The sequence below is a fragment of the Peromyscus maniculatus genome, chromosome 8 (genome assembly GCF_049852395.1).
Source record: "Peromyscus maniculatus bairdii isolate BWxNUB_F1_BW_parent chromosome 8, HU_Pman_BW_mat_3.1, whole genome shotgun sequence".
NCBI lineage: Eukaryota > Metazoa > Chordata > Mammalia > Rodentia > Cricetidae > Peromyscus > Peromyscus maniculatus.
The window spans coordinates 75,663,506-75,685,172 of NC_134859.1; the positions used below are offsets into that span (position 1 = coordinate 75,663,506).

General features: G+C 49.2%; 1 protein-coding gene across 12 annotated transcripts in view; it reads right to left on the reverse strand.

Annotated features, from left to right (window-relative positions):
- Msi2 (musashi RNA binding protein 2) overlaps positions 1-17,202 on the reverse strand; it is a 367,917-nt gene extending 350,715 nt beyond the window's left edge. For 8 of the 12 annotated variants that reach the window (XM_076543111.1, XM_076543104.1, XM_076543102.1 and 5 more), the window contains exons 1-5: positions 16,930-17,091; positions 16,603-16,643; positions 16,191-16,272; positions 15,406-15,490; positions 11,579-11,620 (exon numbers count right to left, since the gene is read on the reverse strand). In XM_076543111.1, coding sequence (XP_076399226.1) covers positions 11,579-11,620; positions 15,406-15,490; positions 16,191-16,272; positions 16,603-16,643; positions 16,930-16,991 — 312 coding nt within the window. In that variant the 5' untranslated portion in view covers positions 16,992-17,091. Of the gene's footprint in view, positions 1-11,578; positions 11,621-15,405; positions 15,491-16,190; positions 16,273-16,602; positions 16,644-16,929 lie in introns of all 12 variants that reach the window. The other 4 variants (XM_076543106.1, XM_076543101.1, XM_076543099.1 and 1 more) reach the window with 3 other exon arrangements.
- Positions 17,203-21,667: the final 4,465 nt, after the last annotated feature.

Here is a 21,667-nt window from a genome sequence, read left to right on the forward strand (position 1 = left end):
GTCAGAAGTTCTCACTAAAACCAATTATCTGCTTTGAAAACAGATGAGGAAACATATACACTGAGCAGTCTTAGGGGGATGCTCAGCCCAAGGTCCAACAGCCTTATTTGATCCCCTTCCCCCGGGTGGATGGGACAAGATAGGAAGCGGCTGGCTTCTCCCAAACATTATCTTATGTGCGTGTGAAACCCTTTTGTTTGCCTCTGGCTATAAAAATGACACATTTGGGAGCTGGCCCCGAGGGAACAGGGTTGAAAGGTGTGAAAACAGGCTAATATGCACTGAGTTTCCATCAGCCCCACCCGGGTGCTGGCAAGCTCCGATCTCAGGAGCTTCTAGCAGATTTTCCAATGCTTGCCTGTCGCTCTGAACAATATGATCCCAGTGTCACAGTGAAGGAGACCTTCTGAAACAAAGCCGGGGACGCTGAGGGCCTGCCCACCAAGTCAGCATCCCCAAAGCCTCTCCCCGGATTCCCAGGGGAGCGAGCCACCTGCGAAGCTGCAGTTCTTCTCAAGTAGTGGGAAATTCTCCCTCCAAACTGAACGTGGAAAATGCAGGACTCTCCAAGACACTAAATTATTTAAAAGGCACGTGTTGCAACAACCTATTCATATCACCAGTGTGAAGTGTTACCAGAAAAAATCCTTTTCTTTTGGTTTTTCCAGACAGGGTTTCTCGGTGTAACAGCTCTTGGCTCTCCTGGAACGCACTTGGTAAACCAGGCTGCCCTCGAACTCGCAGAGATCCACCTACCTCCACCACTGCCCGAGTGCTGGGATTAAAGGTGTGCGCTACCATGCCTGGTGGCTCACGGGTTTTCTTCTTCTCTTCCCCTGGCTGGAATCCATCTCAGAAATAAAAATACGGGCTTTTCATACTCCCCCTTTCGGTGTGCCAACAGTGTCCAGCTCTATGATGTTGACCTCACGCATCACCCATCCTGGTTCCAGCAGGTGCCCACAGAGTAGAACAAAACAGCACCTGCTTTAAAATTTGACTTCTGGGCTGAATAGACGGCTCGGAAGGGAAGGCGCTCACTGCCAAGCCTGCTAAAGCTGGGTTTCAGCCCAGACACTCGCATGGCGGAAAGAGAGAAATAATTCTTGCAAGCTGTCCTCTGACCTCCCCGTATATGCCACGGTGCGTTGAGTGTGCACACTCAGACGCACACTTTCACACACATAAATACCATTTTTAATCTATTTTTAACTTCAAACTTGACTGTGCAGCCACTGGAAACAGGGGGGCACCAACACAGCCAATCTGGGCGCAGGGCACTGCAACACACTCTCAGGACTTGGCATTCAAACCGACGCTGCAAAGAGGAGGAAACAAAAAATGCACGCATGTGCACACACGGGGACAGGCACACATGCATGCACACATGCATGCACACAAAAGCGCGTGACACATTAGCTGGGAACCAATCATGGGAACCGGGACTTGGCTGGTTCCTGGCCTCCCTCCCACCAGAGTGGTCATCTCATTAATGTCACTCAGCGTCCCATTTGCTACACTGTGTCTTTCTGCACTCCGCTCACTCCTTAGGCGGGCCAGAAGCTCCCTTCCATTGTAAACTTCTGTTCTCTGGGAAACTATCAAAAGCTTTGGTTGGAAGAAAAGGGAGAAAAAAAAAATCTCTTACAGAGCTTCCCTTCTCACTCAGCCCCCTCCTCTAGTGGCTTCTCTTTGGTGCTTTATTCAACATCGCTACACACACAAATCATGCTCTGAAAGTCGTTTACAGTATGTCATCTTAGGATTTAAAAAAAAAAAAAAGAAAGAAAAGAGCGTGGTGGCCGTGTATGTGTTCGCAATTGCGCAAAGAGAATAATTCATTTCGGCGGAGGCTACGGAAGAAGCCCTGAATGCATTCCTACACCGTTTCCTGCCCTTCAAAACAATAAAAATGTAAAAAACTCAGATGAAGCAGGCCCAGAGGTGGCAGGAACGACAGTCTCTTGACCCCCAAGGAATTTATTCTCCAGCATCTTCCGAAGCACTGTCCCCAGAATGCATCATCAGGACCATTTTATTAGATTTTTCAAAACCCTTGAAATTGTCACATAATTGAAACAGAAACAGCAATTTAGAGCTCTGAATGGATTTCTTAAAAGACGACTCTGTGCTCGCCCGGCGCCCCCCTCCCCGCCTCCCACGGCTGCTCTTGCCCCAACCTAAATGCAAGCCCCTTGCACACAAAACCCTATTTATCTTTTAAATCCTCCCCTACCATAAAAGTTACACATTCCCCTAATGCCATAGATTTCAGGACATTTGGGAGAAACATCCCAGACAACCGGCTAAAAAAAGAATCCATTAGCATTAACTTGCCTGTCACAGCCAGTGACAAATAAATGAACGTGGTGCTTTCAGATCAGTCATGGTGGAACTACCCCAGGCAGATAAAGACCAGCCCTGGGAGAGAGAAGGCTCTGGTGGAGACCTCTCTCACAGTGGGGTCTCCAGCTCTTCCCTAGCTGCAGCCTAGGCCGTTCCTCTCAAAAGCAGCAAAAACACAGGCATCCTACACAGAGAGGGAAATGAATTCCTCACGCCCACTGAGCACTGCCAAGATAAAAGGTGCATGCTATCTTGCCCTGAAAGCCAGGACCCCTGAGCCGGGGGAACGGCTGACACCAAGCTTCCCATCTCAGTGTGCTAGGCCCACATAAAGGGCAACCTCGCCAAGCCATTTGCAGGCTGCTGGATATAGTCATCTTATGGTACGGTCAGTGCCATCTCTGGGGACAGAGACAGGTAACCATGCTTCCATTGTACCCACCATGTGCCCCCAGAGGCATCACCTCATTTCATCCCCCTTAACAAGTCTCCGATGGGTGACTATATAGATGGTCCCATTTCACAGAAAAAAAATTGAGGCATACATAAAATTGTAAGTAAAGTGTCATTTCACTATGCTAAAGAGGTTCTCAGACATAAAAAAGTAATGGAAAATACCCGGGGGAGCTTCGTGGATAGACTGTAACAATACCTACCTGCCAGCCTGGGTACTTTAGAATGTTCAGACTAAGTAAAAAGAAGTTCAAGTCAACCAGAGGTGTCCAACCATTTGACACGGAGACATGACACTGTCATCTACAATTATTCTGGGCTGCATTCAGAGTATGGCTCACACATGGCGCACACAGGTCTCAGGCTGAAAGTACCACTCACATCGGATGGAGCGGCGAAAGTTTAGTGTACAGGGCAATGAGACCTTGGGATTCCCCTGGACTCGGGTCCAAAGGCCAAACCTGATTCCTGCTCTTTCTGTGGCTCCAAAACAGCTGTTTACCTTCACAGGCCTCAGTTGGCCCACCTGCAGAGCGGAGGTTCTATCAAGGATGACAAAAGATCACTGTCACAGCTGAACTAAAGGGTTCGGAACACTGAGACTTGGTACTATGCTGTACATCCTAACTCTATTTTCAAATCAAATTTTTTTCTTTGAGAAGATTCAAAATCTCTGACTAAAATAAGAAAATACAAGAGCCAGGCATACACCCTGGGGCGTGTGAGGGGCGAGCCTTCCCAGATACTTAGAAGTTTGGCACTATCCTCAAGGAAGAGAGAACAGGCAACAGAGTGCTGTATTTAGCATCCATTACGACAGCTACTCAGCTGGACCTAACATCCCAGGTAGGTGCTATAGAAGAACAGCGGGGGGCGTGGCCCTAAGACCACAACCACCGCCCCTCACACCACACAGAGAAAGCAGACATGGACATTCCCAACATACATGTTCTTCCCTCTAAGTGGCCACCAGGCAGAGGAGATCACAAGCTGCCATGATGTATGAAGTCACAAGCCCATTGTTCTGAGCAACAGGCAATGGGTGTCACTAGCAACCGGCGACTTCCATGTGGGAAAATGTCACCTCACTCTCCACATCAGGTGAGGTCATGACCACAGCTTAGACAAGGACAGAGAACAGAACTCTACAATGTGGTCTACGCTGTGGTCCCTTGCTAAGAAAACAGAAGAGGGGGGTAAGAGGTGCAAACATAAGAACGGCAGATTCTCTGTAAGCTGTCACTCACCCCAAAGATCAGAGGGGGTTTCCCCAATAGCCTCATACCTAAAGACGGTCTACAGCCCTGGAGAACAATGTGAATTACCCATTAAACATAAGCACCAAGTCCAGTGTGTGACCATCTCCCAGACATGGCACCAACCATATTCTCAATGACCCTGGCTTCTCTGGGGGTCCAGAAGATCTCCGAGCATCCCAGGCAGCACCCTTGGGACCCTGGGAGCCTGCACACAGAACAGGTTCCCAGCCCCTGCCAAAAAAAATGCCTGGCTATCAAACCTGACCCCAACATGTGTTACTTTCCAGGCTCAACCCAGACTCCTGCACAATACACACCCTCTGCCGGCCTTAGAATTCCGACGTTCTCCTTCCTTCTCGCTCTTCAAGAGCCAGCAGCAAACCACCTCCAGGCTAGAGGTCCCTCCTCCATAGGCTGTCCCCAACCTCCTTTACTGTGTAGACCATGTCCTTTCCTGTCACACAGGTCAGTGCTGTGCTCCCAACTTGGAGCAGATGTTACTGACCCCCACAACTGTGTCTCCATTATTTTTTCATTCACTCCATTTAAATCCAAGTAGATGATGTACAAAACCTCTTGGAGAGCTAAGAGGTTTGGCTGTTAGCTATAAACAATGCACTGATACCTTTGGGGTTATTATCTGGTAGAGACAATACGGCTTGAAAGTAAACTACTGTCAAGCTCAGAATAAAATACCTTGGTAAATAATCAGTGAGCTGCTGAAAGTGGCAAGTGCCTGTTTCAATGAAGGCATGGCCCCTCCCGACCCCACCATCACTCTGCCTGGCTTTGGAGTTCATTCCTGATAACCTGGGATGTCCTTACCTGTGTGCTCCATTCACACAGCCATGCTGGAATGAAGGTTCTGTGAGTGCAGAGGCCCTGTCCTCCTGTCCACACTATGTCCAGTGCCTCCCAGTGGCTGGCACGCACTGGGCACTCCACGATCAATAAACAAATGAACGCCTACCCCAACCTCTAGAGAATGTAGGTGCTTCCATTAGCTGGCCATGGCTGCGAGAACCGTAACCGAGGACAAGCTAAAACGCTGGAAATCCAGAGAAAGAACTGAGCTCCATGCCACTTCATTTTAGTCACCACACACACACACACACACACACACACACACACACACACACACACACACACACACGGCAGGGGTCCCCGAAGAGTATGCTGCCCAGTAACGCTTCATCTGTCTTGGCTTGCAAGCTCAGTATGCTCAGTGGTGTGTGCATGAAGACGCCACCTAAGGAGGCACCAGAAAGCAGTGTAGGACTGGGCTTCGTGAGGAAGCCAGGACAGCTCAGTCATGGGATGCGTCAGGGAGAAGGGCATAAAGTGATGGGATCCTCAAAGGTCTCAGTTCCAAGACCATGGAAGTAAGGAAAGATGTGAGATAAGCTGGAAAGAGACCCTCCCATGGATCTTGAAGGAGACAAAACCCAAGGCCACTGCATTTAAACTGCTCCGTGGGCAGAAGGAAGCCCAAGGAAGCACTGAGGTACTCTCAAATCTCCTGCAAAGGAGAGGCCATGCCAAAGAGAGCGATGAGTAAGGATTACGTGAGCTGGAGTGTGCTGAGGGCTGAGCAGGTATGTTCTTGGGGCCAGCCACTTGCTGTCCCATTACGTGATCTCATGTAAATGAACACTCTAAATTCAGTAAGATGGAGAAGAGGGTCACACATCCCTGGTGTATTCCGGGGCTTGCAGCTGAAGAATTTCTAGCTGTGAAAATCTGAAAGTGGACACTTAGAACATACACTATATCAAGAGGCCCGAAAGATGGGCCCCCAGACTGCCCTGTCCCTCTCCCTGCTTGGGGACAGGAAGGAGGCTCACCTATTTACCAAAAGCCACATTACATGGGACACGGGGACTTTGTCATCCTAGCAGACTAACATGAACAAGGGGATCCCAGCCTAGAAGAAAAGGCAACATTCAGGGAGAGGACATTTATAGGACAAAGTGTCCCTCCTCCTTGAGCTGACACCTGCTAAGGACTTGGAACATGGGAAAGAGGAGGGCTCTCTGACAAGCAAGAAGCTAAGCCATTAATCCTCCAAGGTCCTCACTGGTGGGGAAAGGGGCTGCAGACACACCACTACATCCTTGCAGGACCAAGAAAACTTGCCAGGATGGCTGCTTAACCATGGCTGCCGAGATGACAGCTGCAGATCATCCAAGAAGACGAGATGCTGGGTGACCCGAACTCCAGCAGCAAGGGAAGGCCAGCTGCCGGCATCTCACCCTCCACCCTGGAAAAGCTGCCAAGAAACCACTCCCCCAGAACAGGGGGGGTGCACCGGCTGCCACGGCACCCATCTGGACGCATGCTTCACAGAGAACCTTTCAGGACCCTAAAGCAATGTCAAAGGACAAGACGGGAACAAGGAAATCTGGCTCCTAGCTCAACCCTCCTCAACTAACTGTTGTGGTGACTTGGAGGCACCCAACAGAACACGCCTGGGTGGCAGCTGCCTCCAGTGAGGAAAAGCCAGGAAGGATTCAACTCAGTTACTGAACACTGAGCACCAAAAGCTCCAAGCAGCCAGGGAGCTTTTATTCCGATTAAGATTTTTTTTTCCCCTGAAGTCACTTTACTTTTGCAGTTTTTTGACTCTATTAAGATAATTCTAATATCTTAATAGTTATTACTATTCAGTTCAGATAGGAGAGTGGCTGCCTAGCAGGCATGAAGCCCTGGGTTCACTACCCAGTACTCCATAAAACTGGGTGTGGTAGCCTGTAATCTCAGAACTTGGGAGGTAGAGGCAGGAAGATTAAGAGTTCAAGGTCATCATTGGCTACAAAATGATTCTGAGGCTGGCCTGGGATACATAAGACCTTTAACAAACAAATATAATAATAATAATAATAATTCTATAATGCTATCAGCAGACACGTGCTGGGTGCCACTTGACCATACACAGCTCCCAAGGGACAATCTGTATTCATTTCCAAAATAACAGTGTAAGGAGCATAACATTTTTTTTAAGAGAAGGAAATTGAGGCTTGATGGGATTTCAGTGGTATGTCCACAGTCCCCCAGCTGTCACTGAAGGCAACTGGAAACAGGCTGAACAAATGACAGCTCTAGATCTCTCTCCACCAGCAGTTAAGGTCTCTGCCTCTCGAGTTTCAGGACACAGTGAACACACTCATGAATCAAAACAGCACATGCGCCCTGCTGAGAAGTCCTTTTGTGTCTAAAGTTTTTTAAATGGTTGTGTGTTTGTGTGTGTGTGTGTGTGTGTGTGTGTGTGTGTGTGTGACACGTGTGTGTAAGTATCTGCAGAGATCTGAGGACAGTGTCTGACTCCCTGACATGGGTGCTGGAAACAGAACTTGGGTCCTCTCCAGGAGCAGCAAAGGCTCTTGCCGCCTGAGCCATCTCTCCAGCCCCACATGTAACGTATTTTTATGTCTGTGCAATGTTTATGTTTTGATTTGTCCATTAAAAAAAAATGAAGTCGGGCCGGGCGTTGGTGGCGCACGCCTTTAATCCCAGCACTCGGGAGGCGGAGGCAGGCGGATCTCTGTGAGTTCGAGGCCAGCCTGGGCTACCAAGTGAGCTCCAGGAAAGGCGCAAAGCTACACAGAGAAACCCTGTCTCGAAAAAACCAAAAAAAAAAAAAAAAAATGAAGTCAACTTGAATACAGTAACTTCGGAAAACAGTAACTGGAGAAAGTGGAGATTGTGCTTTTGGGTTTTTGTTTCGTTTTTTTGCTTGCTTGCTTGCTTTTTGGTTTTTTTCAAACAAGGTTTCTCTGTGTAGCCCTACCTGTCCTACAGCTCACTCTGTAGCCCAGGCTGGCCTCGAACTCACAGAGATCCGCCTGCCTCTGCCTCCTGAGTGCTGGGATTAACAGTGTGCGCCATCACTGGCCAGCAGGAAACAGTGTTCTTATACCCAAGGACAATTAGGAGAGATGGTGAGTCACACCCAGGCTCCACTCTTGCCCTTAGCTGCTAAGGAGTCTGTTGGTTCCTCCACAAAAGAAAAAGAAGCCACAGGCTGGAACAAAACTCTCCCAGGCAGCTGACACTTGGACCCAAAGGAGACACAAAAAGGACCCGGCATGATTGATCTCTGTCAGCCTCTGGTCTGTTGCAGCTTCAAATTAAGTCATCTTTTTAGAGTATCGTGACCATTTTAATTTTTAAAAAGATGGAGGTGGGACAGAATCCTCTTACGTATTTTACAAAGTGAAATGCCCCCAGTGAAACAGGCAGACACAGAACGATCCCATCTCTTCCTTATGAAAATGTAACTTTGCTAATGAATGGCCACTGGCCTCCAGAGTGGTCCCTCGACACGCTAATAAGCCCTGTGAACATTCGCATCACAAAGGGTGAGACGGGTGAGCTGCAGGACTCCACAGCCTGCCTTCGTTGCTCATTAAAATTCTGGACAAAACAGATTTTTATTTATACGAGACATTAAAGAATATTATGACAGTGCTCGTATGAAATCCGTTCTTCACTGCCACAGATTTTCTTTGGTCTCAAGTTACAGCTTCTTTCCACCGTCTTGTTTAACACCTCCACGGAATATTTCTCTGGCAACCGTTAGCAGGGAGGGGCGGCCAGGAGCAGAGACATGAGTTTTAACTGAAACACAAGCCCACACATCGTTGACAAACACCTCACCCAGTCCACACAGAGGGGTACAGTCTGCCCTGTCACCATGACCCCCACAGAGACACACACAAGTTTTATGAAAGGAGGCTAAAACATAAATACGGCTTCACTCAAAGTTCTAGGCTTTTGCCAGCAGGGAGGAGTGCCGTCCCCAACAGTCACCTTGGTCTGGAACCCTGACGGCCAGGCTCAGTTGTGTGGGAAAATAACCAAACAGAGCAAGCCCTTTGCCTACCCTATTCCAGATCCCAGCCATGACACATCTGCACCTCAACAACTTTCTGCCTACCTGGGTTGAGCAACCCCAGAAGCACCTGAAAAGATACCCCAAAGGGTCAGTTAGAGAACACTAGTGTCCCACAATTAGATGACGTCACAAGGGGAGGAGAATGACCGGAAGCCAAGGACCTGGAACTTCACTAAGAATGACTTTGGTTCTGCTCTCCATGGTCTGCTGACCTCAGAGAGCCATGTCCCCTCGCTTCTGACAGGGAGGCAATGCGCAGTGGTACCCCAACGGGACCACACACTGGTCAAGGGTCTAACTATAGAGGCAGATTGCCTAGGTGTATGTTTTTATATCAGTCACTACTCAACCCCTCAATGTTTCAGCTGCCTCATCTGTCCAACAGAGGTGACACATCACCCCCTCACAAAGTGCCTGGTACACACATTCAATTAATATTATCACTCCATCTCTCTGAGAACTAGTGTGAGGCCCTCCCATAAATAACAGTTAAGAGGCAGGAAGATTGCAAGTTCAAGGCCTCTCTAAAAAATCATCAGTAATAACAGTGGATCCGACTTTGGCACCGCCATGTATCAGACCCTTCCAGAAGCATGTTTATTTCACCTACAGGAAACTATGAGAAAAGGAAGCAAGTTCAGGGAAGCTAAGTGATTTGGCCAAGTTCACAACAGTTAATGACTGGCACAGCTGGCATCTGAAGCCAGGTGGTCCAGCTTGCAAACAACCGCCATCCTAATGATGATTAAACCAGCAATAATAACGGTGACGATGATACGCTGTGAGGCCCTCGCCAGACCAGCTTTCATTTTTCACAAAACCTTTGTGAAGGAGCTGCTATCCACTCCAGGTTCAGAGACGAAGAAACTGAGGCAGAGTTGGGATTCAGATGTGGATAAAGGATAACAAAGTCCTTTACAAAGTGACCTGTCATTAAATTTTTTTAAGAGATAGGGTCCCCGCTCCTAAATCCCCGAATTTGCAGGTCAATTGGTCTTTTTCAACTGGCTTGATATTAATACACATCTGAAAGTCTGAGAACTCACAACCACCCCAGGCCTGCGCTGGGAAATGGGGAGTGTCCATTTTCCTTCTACAAGTCGGAGACATCGTCTATCTTGTTCTCAAGGCGAATGCTTGAAAAGCCAACGCCACTGCACATTACCGTGAAATACCACCCTCCCCTGGCTGAAGAAGAAAGTCGGCGGGGAGAGGGAAACAGGGGCGGCGGGAACAGGGCTGGAGCCATGGGTTCGCCAAGTTAAGGATTTTTCCAGTTTCCCTAAAGGGAAATCGGATCCACGTTGGGAGTGATCAAATGACTAACCTGGAAATCTGAAGAGTCACACTAGGACAAATAGCAACTCTTCCAAACCCAGGAAACACTGCTGGTTCTGAGATGGGAAGGCTCCCACACATCATGGGAAGCAACACACAGTTAGAGCCAACCCTAAAGTTTACGCCACATAAAGGAATCTAAGCTCTTCATTAATTGCTAGGATCTGTTTAGGAGTTAGGGGGGGAAAGCCACCTTCAAGTACGTACTTCTGCTTACTTAAGTTAGGATGTGGATTCCATCTTTTAAAAAAAAAAAAAGATTCACTCATTCATTCAAGTGGCAGGTTCCAGACCTGAAATTCTCCAAATACCATCCCTTATTTCTTTACCAACGTGCAAACCCATTTTCTCCTCCGTACGATTAGAGGCCCTCCACTCTGAGAGCCTCCGCTTAAAGGAATAAACTGAATTTCCCAAGAGCCATTGTCGACAATTGTGCGCCCACAATTAGAAATTTCATAGCCCCCCACCACCACCAAGAAGTTCAAGGACACAGGACTTACTGAGGTCCAATGGACAGAAAAACCAATGAAACATGAATGCCATAAGCCTGATGGAGCTGCATGCAGGGCTGCCTCCAGCTGCCTCCTCAGAACCACAACTGGCAGGCGCAGGGGAAACACTGTTAGCTACACACTTCAGGAAAGTGCAAGCGCTCTCTCAATCCTTTAAGTACATCTTGCGATGCCACTCCTATGGGCCACGTTGTTTCAACCTCCTCCATCCAGGCCCCAACTCTCAGGAACTCTGAAGCTGAGCTATGCTTGTGTCTACTGGCTCTGATTAGTCCAGAGGACCTGAACCTGGGAAGAACATCTCTAGCTCCCTCCCCCAGATCTACAACTTTAGGGGGTTCTATGAAAGGTGGTTTTTTCACCCCAAGAAAGGACAAGCTGTTAACTTAAATCTGCTCTTCTCCAAATCCTCCGGATTGTAAGGCCTTGCTCGACAGAGGACCCTCCATAGAGAGGCATAGGGAAATGTTCAACTTTTCCTAATGGGATCTCAACCTTGCTTTAGAATAAACAGAACACTCAGAATAAATCTTGCGGCAGGTGGTGCCACGCCCTCCTGCGAAGGATCACATTTGCCCCTCTTCCCAGCTGGATGCTTGGAACCCACACTGGCATGCCGACTTGGAGGTGCAGGGTCACCTCACAGAAATGCTCACCTGGGCTTTTCACCTCCCTCTGCTGACACCCTGAAGGCACAAACCCCAGCCTCCAGCAGCTGCCAGTGCTCGGTTTGAAAGTCTCACTAACAACCCATCCATGGCTCTCCTACTTACCTTGGGCTGCGCACGACGAGGAAATGCAACTTTGGGGTCAATCTGGAGAAAAATAAAAATAAAGAAGTCAATGAAATAGCTTGGAGAGCAGGGGACAAAGATGAATAACCAACCATCTAATTATTAATCACTCATTTCTCAGGCTTAAACCTCAGCTTTTAGTAACTTCTTGGGCAATTCAAAAGCTCCTTCAGCTTTGATGTCCACTTTCACCATCCTTCTCCCCATGGGACTTATGAGGTTCACCTTTCTGGAATGCTCCACCATGCATTTTAGTGAGGGAAGGGCTTTATAAGCTAGAGCTCATGCACTGTTACTCAGACACGGGTAACTTCTCTTCCACAGACCCTGAATACGAAATGGTACCCGGAGCTAATGTGCAATGTGTGGCCAGAAAAGATGGGTACAATGTTATCTATAGGAAAAAAAAATTTAAATGCCATGTTCCTCCAGCTGTAGGTAAATAGGCAATTGTTTCTTCTCCCTGGCAAAGTGGGGAAAGGAGATTCCAAAGGGGGGAAAAGTCACAAATCAACAATATCCAACATAATGCTCAGCTCAGATTAACTCACTAGTGTCTGCAAAGTAAAGTTACTCAGCATGATCAAGAAGGTCTTTTACAGCCAGGCATGGAGGCTCACACCTGGAAATCCCTACACTTGAGAAGCTGAGGGAGGGAGATCACTGAGAGGTGGAAGGCCCCCCTGGTACGCCATAGTTGAGTTCTAGTGAGACCCTGCCTCAAAAAAATCATTTGCATTTCTTGTGGGTATATCTCAAAGACAGCAGGTATCAATGACTTGTTTCTTTTTTTAAAAAAAAAATTGAAAAAAAAAACTGTAATAAAAGAGGGAAAGAAAGGTAAATGTATAAATTAAATACACATGGATTAAAAACAAAAAACAAAAAAACCCACAGGGATGAAACTACATGACCAACCCAAAGTCCAAATTAGAAAGGCCATTGCAGGGAGGGTTAAAAAGAAAACGACTGGACAGAAGTGGGAACCTAGCAGTGACTCGGGTATTCCCCCCACCCCACCTCCACCCCATGGAAAAAGCTCCCCACTCTACATCAGCCGCCGGCTAGCAGAGCACATGATTCTCCATCAGTGACTAGCTTTACAATTCCCACAAAAGCATTTGAGTCTAACAGCTGACGTGAGGAGAAAAAAGTTACTGCCTAGATAAAAACAGGGAGGAATTTTAAAAAAAAAAAAAAATCCCATCACTGGTTTCCATTAGATTTCTAAACGTCACACATCTTTTGAGCACAGCTCAACGTGGAGAAAGACATAGGTTTTGCTACAAGTTATTTATTTATGAGCTCTGGCTTCTGCATCATAAATTAGCCCTTTAAAAAGTAAATCTGAACCTGTCACTTAAGAAAATAATCATGCTTTGGGAATAACTGCAGGGGTGAGACACTCGCCACCCCCTCCCCCATCCCAGATAATCCCTGGGTCCCTTAGAGGCCCAGCCTGTAAGACACACAAAAACAAAAATCACTTTTATTAGGGTAGTTTAAAGACCTAAAAATCAACCTTGTAAGCACCACCTGAGAAATGAGAGATTACTGTTCAAAAGCTAAAACACACCCAAGTCTTGGATCTAGGAACAAGATTAATACTGCGTCTACAGGTGTGCCCAGCACTGACTAGGGTTTCTCTACAAAAGAAATACAACAGGTGTGGATTTCCATTCTGTCGCCAAAACGGAGACACATGCTCGGCTCTGTTCACTCAAAAGACACACTCCTGAGGCTTGATGGCTCTGAGCAACAACACACAGGTGCAGAGAGAAGTCACCTTGTTTGTGTGGAAACAAAGAGGTACAATCCAGGAAGGGCTGGGGGCTGGGGCGAGAAAAGTACAGCGAAGAAAATGAAGTACTAAAATTTAAAAAAAAAAAAAAAAAAAAGTAAAATTACAAAACCAAAAGCCAATTTGGGACTGCACTGTATGGTGCAGTTTTCCACACTGAGATCTCCGAGGCCTAGGAGGCGTCAAGGCAAGAAGAAGGCAAATCCCAACCTTTTGTACATCCCAGTCAACTATTTAAAAAAAAAGAAAGAAAACTACCCCAAATGAAAACATTAGTTACTGAGGCACAGAGCTAGCTCGGGCTCTAGTCCTCTAGAAAACACTAGGGTACTATTTTGGATGCGAATGGCCTTTACCTAAACAAAGCTTTTAAGGTAACAGTAAACAAGATCCTCGTTTCCATGTCAATAAACCAACCGCGCTTCTGCCTCCTGCACTGAACGTTGAAACAAAGTCAAAAGCTAGGTTATACTAAGTAATAGCAATCAAAATATGTCTACAAAACAAACAGGGGTGGAAAAGCCCAGGGCCCAGCAATGGATCCTGAGGGATCCTGAGGGATCTGACTAGCCAGCACCCACTAAAACCTAACTCCAGTTCTCCCACCCGGGCAAAAGGAGCCCACGAGAAATCACAAATCCGCTTTGAATTTTTCCTGCGAAATCTCCCTAGCTTTGTGATACGTCTAGCCAAGAAGTCAAGGAGGAAGAAATAAACTGTTCAGACATTCCTTATCACCTTATCAATGATTATTCTTGATATTAAATGATCTGACGGCACAAACAGGCTGGGCCCTTCAGGCACTGACAAGTCTAGGACAATAAATAAAGAGACCCAAGTGTGTAAGGCCTTTTCTGGGGGGGTAAGGGCAACATCTGACCTCCCTGATCATAAAAGAGGGTGAGTTTGCAAAATCAATCCAAGTGCACCAAAGGTTGACGGGGCTCTTCTCCTCCACTCAGTGCTAAAAGACCAAAGAGCTCCGAAGACCCTCGAATTCTGTGGACTTTACAGAAGAGAAAGTGAGGGTCAAGTTTACAGTGGGCAGCTACCTCACCCACCCCACACACGAGCTCACAACACAACAGGGCCATCCTGTGCAGCCCAAAGGCACATCCCAAATATCACCTTGAGGCCTCTGCCTTAAGCAGTGGTAAAAATCCTGGTGAAATTCTGGTAAGCACACAGGGAAGGGAGGGGAGGCAGGAAGCCAGCAAGGGGGGGGGGGGGCGTGCTAAGCAAACCACTGGGAACTGCCCGGCCTCCTCCATCGTCGCATTTATTATTCCAGACTGACATCTTTTTTCCCCCTCTTACTCTCTGACCTCCACCTAGGGACTTTCAAATTCTGGATTTTATAAACTTCTAATGTTTTAAAAGTATCCACGCACCAATGAAAGGATCCGAAAGGGTGGACAGGGAGCAATCACTTTGAAACCTTATCAGCCTTCCATTCGACGCCATGTGGAGTAACCCCACTGGATGCCCGAATTGGCTGGGCCAGTATCTACCCTCCCTCTCCTTCTCAAACCACATCTCAAATCACTTGGCCTCCCAGAGAAACCTGTTGCCCGGACCTAAGATGAGCGCCCCCTCCCCTCATCCCAACCCCTGCCCCCTCCACCAGGAAGCAGGCTGTGCCTTCCCAACGCCACAGGCTGGGCTGGGCGGACAAAGAAAGTTCCATTTGCTCTCCGGTGGAGTTTTCTCTGCAAGGTCCCCTGGCGGAAGGCTACCCTCTGAGGGAACGGACCCCCCTCCCCCACAAGCCTTGGCCTGGCAGCGCCTGAAGCTGCGGTGGGGACAGACTGACAAAAGAAACCCCCAAACCCAGCCACCGCGGCGAACTTCTGAGCCAACTCGCTAGCTGTTTCAAAGTACCCAGTGCTAGCACAGAAGCAAAAGAAGAAGGCGCTGTCCCTTTAAACAGGGCTGTCAATGCCCAGACCCGCACTGAAAAGGGGCAAACAGCAACCACAACCACAACAACAACAAAGCAACCTACCGTCTTGGAATCTAACTCATGGTGGGGCTGACCTAATACTTTATCTACACTTGCTGGGTCTGCGAAGGTGACGAAACCGAAGCCTCTGGAAGGAGACAAAGAGGGAGAAAAACAAAATGTGACAACCATTGAAAGCAACAAGGAGACCCTATATTGCAGACTGGGGTACGAGAGTTGCCCCCCACGTACCCCCATCCCCACCAGCTCCCTCTACTCTCCCCCTAGCCCACAGCCCTCTGCCTTGCGAGGGAAAAATACCAAGGTTAGTGGGGGAAGCAGAAGGGGGGGGGAGGCAGGGCGGCTGGAGGTAACTTGGAACACGCTGGTGCCTCCACTCTGGCCGCCTCAGTTTCCTCTCCTCCTCTTCCCTTCTTAAGGCTTTGTTTTATGTCCAAGGAAACCGGGCACTAAGATATTCACCCACCTCCCAAAGAGAGGACTTCAGAGTTTGGGAAAGGGAAAAAGGCATACACTCAAAAATTTAAATTAAAAAAAAAAAAAAAAAAACTATGTGGAAAGTGGATGAAGCTGAATGTCATTTTACACAAGAGAACAAGACGCGACAGGAAAATGACTTCAAGCGGGAGAGATGGGCGTCTCTGTATCCAGAGTTCGGCCCTAATTAACAATAACCTTTGGGGTTATGGGGGGGGAGCAACGTTCCAGCCCAGCCACGCGCCTGAGCCCCATTCTAAATCCGCTTAGCTACTTCCGAAGACACCTCCAAAAATAAAACTAAAACTTTGTTCTAAAATAAAGGCAAAATCCAGAAGGAAATGCGTTACCTGGAGCGTTTCGTAGTGGGATCTCTCATGACCATACATTCTCTAATTTCTCCAAATTTGCTAAAATAGTCTCTAAGGCTATCTGTAGAGAGAGAAAGAGAGAGATGGGGGGGTGGGAGAAGGTGTGGAGAGGGAAAAGGCAATGCAAATTTTGATCAAGGACAAAAAGCAAAAGTAGTTTTCTGTTGCTATTCTGTTTTGTTTTTGCAATATTTTTGCACACGCGGGGGAAATTCGGCAACAGAGGTCGCGTAGAGGGCTCGGAAAGGATTTGCTATTTAAAAAAATAACCTTGCACAGGAGAAGTGGGGAGCCAATGGCGGGGAGGGGGGGGCTCTTACACTGGGATAACAAAGAGCAATAAAGAAACCAAGAAGGGGGGGACCCAGGCGTCCCCCCCTCCCTCCCTTACCTGGTGAGGTCTGCCAGCTCAGTCCACCGATAAACATTTTACTAGAGGGAGAAAACATAACCGAAGTGAGCACCGATGTCAGATCGGCCATTTTGACGTGTAACTTACAAAAGCTAAAAGGAAAGCTGGGGGGGAGCGGGCGGGCGCGAGCCGGGAGGTGGGCTGGGGGAGAAGGTGGCCGCCCCACGCCACCCCAAGGTGCGCGAGTGCCCCAGGGGTGCGCGCGGGGGCGCGGGGGGCGCGCGGATGCCCCGCTCCGCACCGTCGCCCGCACAGCCCCGAGCGAGCCGGCGGCGGCGGCGCGGTGGGCAGCGGCTGGAAACTTACCCGGGGTCGTGCTGGGAGTCGTTGGCGCTGCCCGAGGTGCCTGGGCTCCCATTTGCCTCCATAGCGGAGCCCCCCCGCCCCCCCACCCCCGACACACCGAGCCCCACAGCGAAGCGGAGCGCAGCGGCGGCCGGCTCCGAGCCCCAGATCTCCGTCCCTCCTCCCCCGCCTCCTCCCCCCGCCCGGCGGCTGCGAAGCTCCGCGAGCGCCGAGCCGGGCCAGCGGCGAGAGCCCGTCACACGTGGGCTCGGCTCAGCTCAGCCCCGCCGCCTCGCACACCCCCCGTCCCCGCCCCCCCGGCCCATCCCCACCTCTCCCCCTCCTCCTCCCCACCCCCATCTCCTCCTCCTCCTCCCCCCTCCTCCCCGCGCACGTGGGGCGGAGTTCTAGAACGTCGTGTAACCAATGCGGTGACGTCACGCACCCCGTTCGGTTTCCCCCCCCCCCCACATACACACACACCCCGCCTGTCCGCGCGCGCACACTCGGCCCCCCGCGGCAGCGGGACCCACCGGGGGCGGCGCGCGAGCCCCGAGACTCGAGACGGGGGGGGGCCCACGTCAGCGGGGCGGGGAGCCGGGAAGTGCACCCCGAGTCGGCTCAGATCACATGGGCTGGGTGTGGGGGAGGGGGGAGGCGCGGAGAGCTCAGCCCGGGCGGCTCGCCGGGCGGGGAGGCGGCAGCGCCCCGGACCCCCCTAGTTCGCGCTAGCCATTCAAGTTCTCGGGTCCCTGCGCCCGATCCGGAGGTGGCACCCGCCGCCCGCCCTGCCTCTGTGCCCCGGTTTCCAGCCACCGCGCGGAAATTTAGGTCAAGGACGCCGGGAGCACACCCACACCCTGCGGTCCCCGAGACCCCGGGAATCGGAGGGGCTTCGGGATGGAGGAGACACCCCCACCCCACCCCCCCGCACAAACACCAGCCACAAGTTTTATTTTCCCTTCGCGCGGCAAGTTCTCTGGCTCCCGCTCCACACCGGGCACGTCCTGCACGGCTCCCCGCCCTTCCCCGGCAGAGGTACGGAGCCGTGCCCGCGAAGGTTATTTTGGAACTTTGAGAAACAGACGCGATACCAGGGGGGCGAGAAAACACCCAAAACAGGGTTTGCGCGTCACTCAAACCAGGATTTAAAAATATAATAAAGTGGGCTTTTAGGGGTCAAGGTCAAATGATTGGGGTTCACAAGCACATGTTTATGCAGAATGAGTGGTAGTTGGGGAGCGTCTCGAGGGTGGCTGGGATGGGTGGTTATTTCAGAAACTCCCCCCGCCCCGATTATTCGTCTGTTACCTATTTTGTTTATTATGTTTAAAAAGTTACTCGGGCTTCCTATGTAGAGTAAAAGTGCGTCAGAGTGAAATGGCCCTAGATCTCCCAAGACCTGGGGGAGGTCTTTGAGGTAACAAAGCGCCCCCCTCCCCCGTTTTCGGAGGAAAACCATAAGGTGCCTCACGGATCCTGGCACGCAGTAGGTGTTTAGTAAAAGCTGCCTTCCTCCCCTGGAGAAGTGTAAACTCCAAAAGGATGTTTGTAGCTTCCCAGAGACATTGCACACTTCGGATTCCAGGCTGGCCAGATTCAGGCTGTATTCAATTTATGGGGTATTTAAAACAGTACGGATACAATTATCCTTATTGTTTTAAATTATTACAATAAACCAAGTTAATATGGCATGAGGGGCAGCATAAAGTTGTGGTTCATCAAATACCCGGATTAATGTTAAGCATGCATTGATGCCCAATTAACACTTTTCCATTAATTTTCATAGAATTAGGAGACAATGGAATACACTCAACACCAAAACTGTGCCGTGCCCACTGTGGGTTTCGGAACGTTTGGAAAATCTCAACACCAGCCAAAGCCTTGAGTGATCAGGACTTTCAATCTCTCCCCTAAACTGGGAAAATGCCTCTCTGACAGGATTGGTGGGGTAGGGCGGAGCGTTTGAAGAGCACAATGTAAAAGTCCCCTTTTTAATTGCCAGCTTACATGGATCGTGTTCTATTATGAATGGTTAGTGAATATAACTTCTGGAAGGCACTTCATAAGACTTCAAACCACAAACCATGCCGTTTCCCGACACTCCAACCAAACTGATTCTCGAATCATCTGGGGACCCACGTGTTAAAGAGCCGCATGTTATGCTGGTAGTTGTTTATTGCGATTACGCTCAATAACAACATACGGGCAACACAGCTAATTGGATTATATTTTGGACTTTTACCACAGAACCACGGACCATCAGAGCTAGAGAGGCCTCCTTTCCTTACCCAGCCCCTTCCTTGAATACGGGAGTCCTAAAGGTGCCAGGCTGTCAGGCTGTATTCCCATCCCAACCAGTTCGTCCCTAAGAGGAACCCTGGCCAAGGTCCAGTGCCCTTTGGCTCTGCAGCTGGCCCTCACTAGGCAGAAGTGGGTAGCTGCCTTCCTGACGTAGATTTGAACTGTTAAGTGGTGGGTTGAGTGAAAACCTGGGGGGTACCGGGCTCCTAGCACTGCAGAGGCCAAGCCAGGGCCTGATAAAGCACTCAAGGGGAAGGCTCCATCCATCCATTGTTATTACTTAGTTTGGTATTATTGGAGACAATTTTGCTACCCCAGGCTGGCCTCTGGTGAGGACCAGAGCTCTGACTGCCACTGACCCCATCACCACCACCACCACCAAGTTTTATTTTCCCTTCGCAGATTATTGTTTTGTTGAGATAGTGTCTCCTGTGGCCCAGGCTGGTGGCAAACTCCCTAGATTGCAGAGGATGGCCTTGAACGGCTGACCTTTTTGCCTCTGCTGCTGGGATTCTAGGCGTGCACCACCATGCCAGGTTTATGCAGATGCTAGGGATCAAACCCGGGGCTTCGGGGCTTGTCGGAAGGCAGTCTACCAAGGGAGCCACAACCTCCTGCAGGTTTTTGGTTGGTTTGGTGTTGTTTTCCCCAGGTGGTAACATTTTGGTTACAGACCTTCCCTTGCTCTATGATGCTGAATTTTGACAAATGCCCAGACTGTATGACGCCCACCAGGATAAGCACGCCGAGCAGTTTCATTGTCCCCCAGCCCCGGCTGCTGCTGCCCTTTGCACTGGGGTATTTATTTGTAAGATTCTGCATTTCTTCTCCAGCTGGCTCTCTCAGGGTACCAGTGACAGTCTGTACCGGTCTAGGCAGTTCCTTCCTGAGACTTCCTCCTTCCCCTCTCTGCCCATTCTCACACTCCCTGGGTTCTCTGGTCCAGGGTCACCTTTCCTCTTGCCCTCTCTGATTATCTGCTTTTCCTTTAAATGTTGGTGTGCTTCTCCAGCCCGATCCTCTCCTCCAGGTACCTCGTCCTGGATGACCTTCTGAGCAGGATTGGATTTAAATACCACCTACGTGCTGATGCCACTCCAAATGTCCAGCCTTCGCCTCACCAGAGTTCCAGGCTCGGCTCAGGGTCCTCTTCTCTATACATCTCCACTTACCCTTCCTAAAGATATTCTAGATGCAACATGGCCAAAGCCACACACAGACTATTCTCCCCTCTTTTTGGAATCCTTGTCAATGAATGTCCTCAGCCAGCCTGGAGACAACATGCTTGAACTCTGACCTCATTGTGTGCAGCTCACCTAGGCGTCTGTGGAATTCACATCGTAAAGATCGCTCAAATCCATCTTTTTTTAAAAAAATTAAGTTTCTTTCCATTGTATGCGTGTGTGTCTGTGGTCAGAGGACAACCTTCAGGAGTCTGTCCTTCCTTTCTCCTGGGTTCCAGAGGTTGAATTCAGGTGTGAGGTCAGGCTTGCCTGGCAGGAACTTTTACCCAATGAACCATCTCACTGGTTCATCAAAGCCGTCTCTCTTACTTCTGTCTATCAGAGCTCTCGCACCCGAGGCCCTGGAACAGCCTCCCACAGCTGCCCACAAGGACTCTTAGTCCATTTATATGCCTGGAAAGCTTTCCCACACTTCTCTGACCAGGTCAAACGTCTCTGGATAGACACTGAACCCAGCAGAAGGTCCTCTGTGTACCTTTCCCTGTGTGATCATTTGCTTTATTATTACCCATCTCAGCCAGGCCACGGGCTCCCATCCATTTTTGCTCTCCTTGTACCAGTACAGTACCTGCTAGTTCGTGGTTGACAATAAATACTTTTGGTGGAGGACAGATTGATATATGAGTGAATGTCACTGTCCATTTTGCCCTAGAACCTTTTTTTGTGTGTTTGTGTGGTCATATGCAGAAGTCAAATTGGCTACAATTTCCCCTTAACACTTTTGTCTGTTTATACTGGCCTCCTAAAACGGTAAAATGTTGTTCTCTCTCCCCCTCCACTTTCTGGAACAGTGTGTTAAAGATGGTACACATCTGTAATCCCACCACTTGGGAGGCAGAGGCAGGAGGATCACTGTAAGTTCAGGGTCAGTCTTGTCCTAGAGCTGCAAAAAATACATAAGAGCCCGTCTCAAACAAACAACAAAAAGATGATATTTATTCTTAAACGTTTTCTAGAACGTTCTGGTAAACTTCTGGGTCTGGGATAGCCATTTGATAGGTTGTTTTTTAACAATGGATTCCATTTCTTTATAATTATAAATTTCTTCAGGTTTTTTTTATTTTTCTATATTTTTCCAGGAAATTATCCATTCCACTTGTTTTTTGTTTGTTTGATTGATTTGGTTTTTGTTTGTTTGTTTAGCTGGTTGATTGACTGGCTTTGGTTTTTCAAGAGGGGTTTCTCTGTGTAGCCCTGGCTGTCCTGGAACT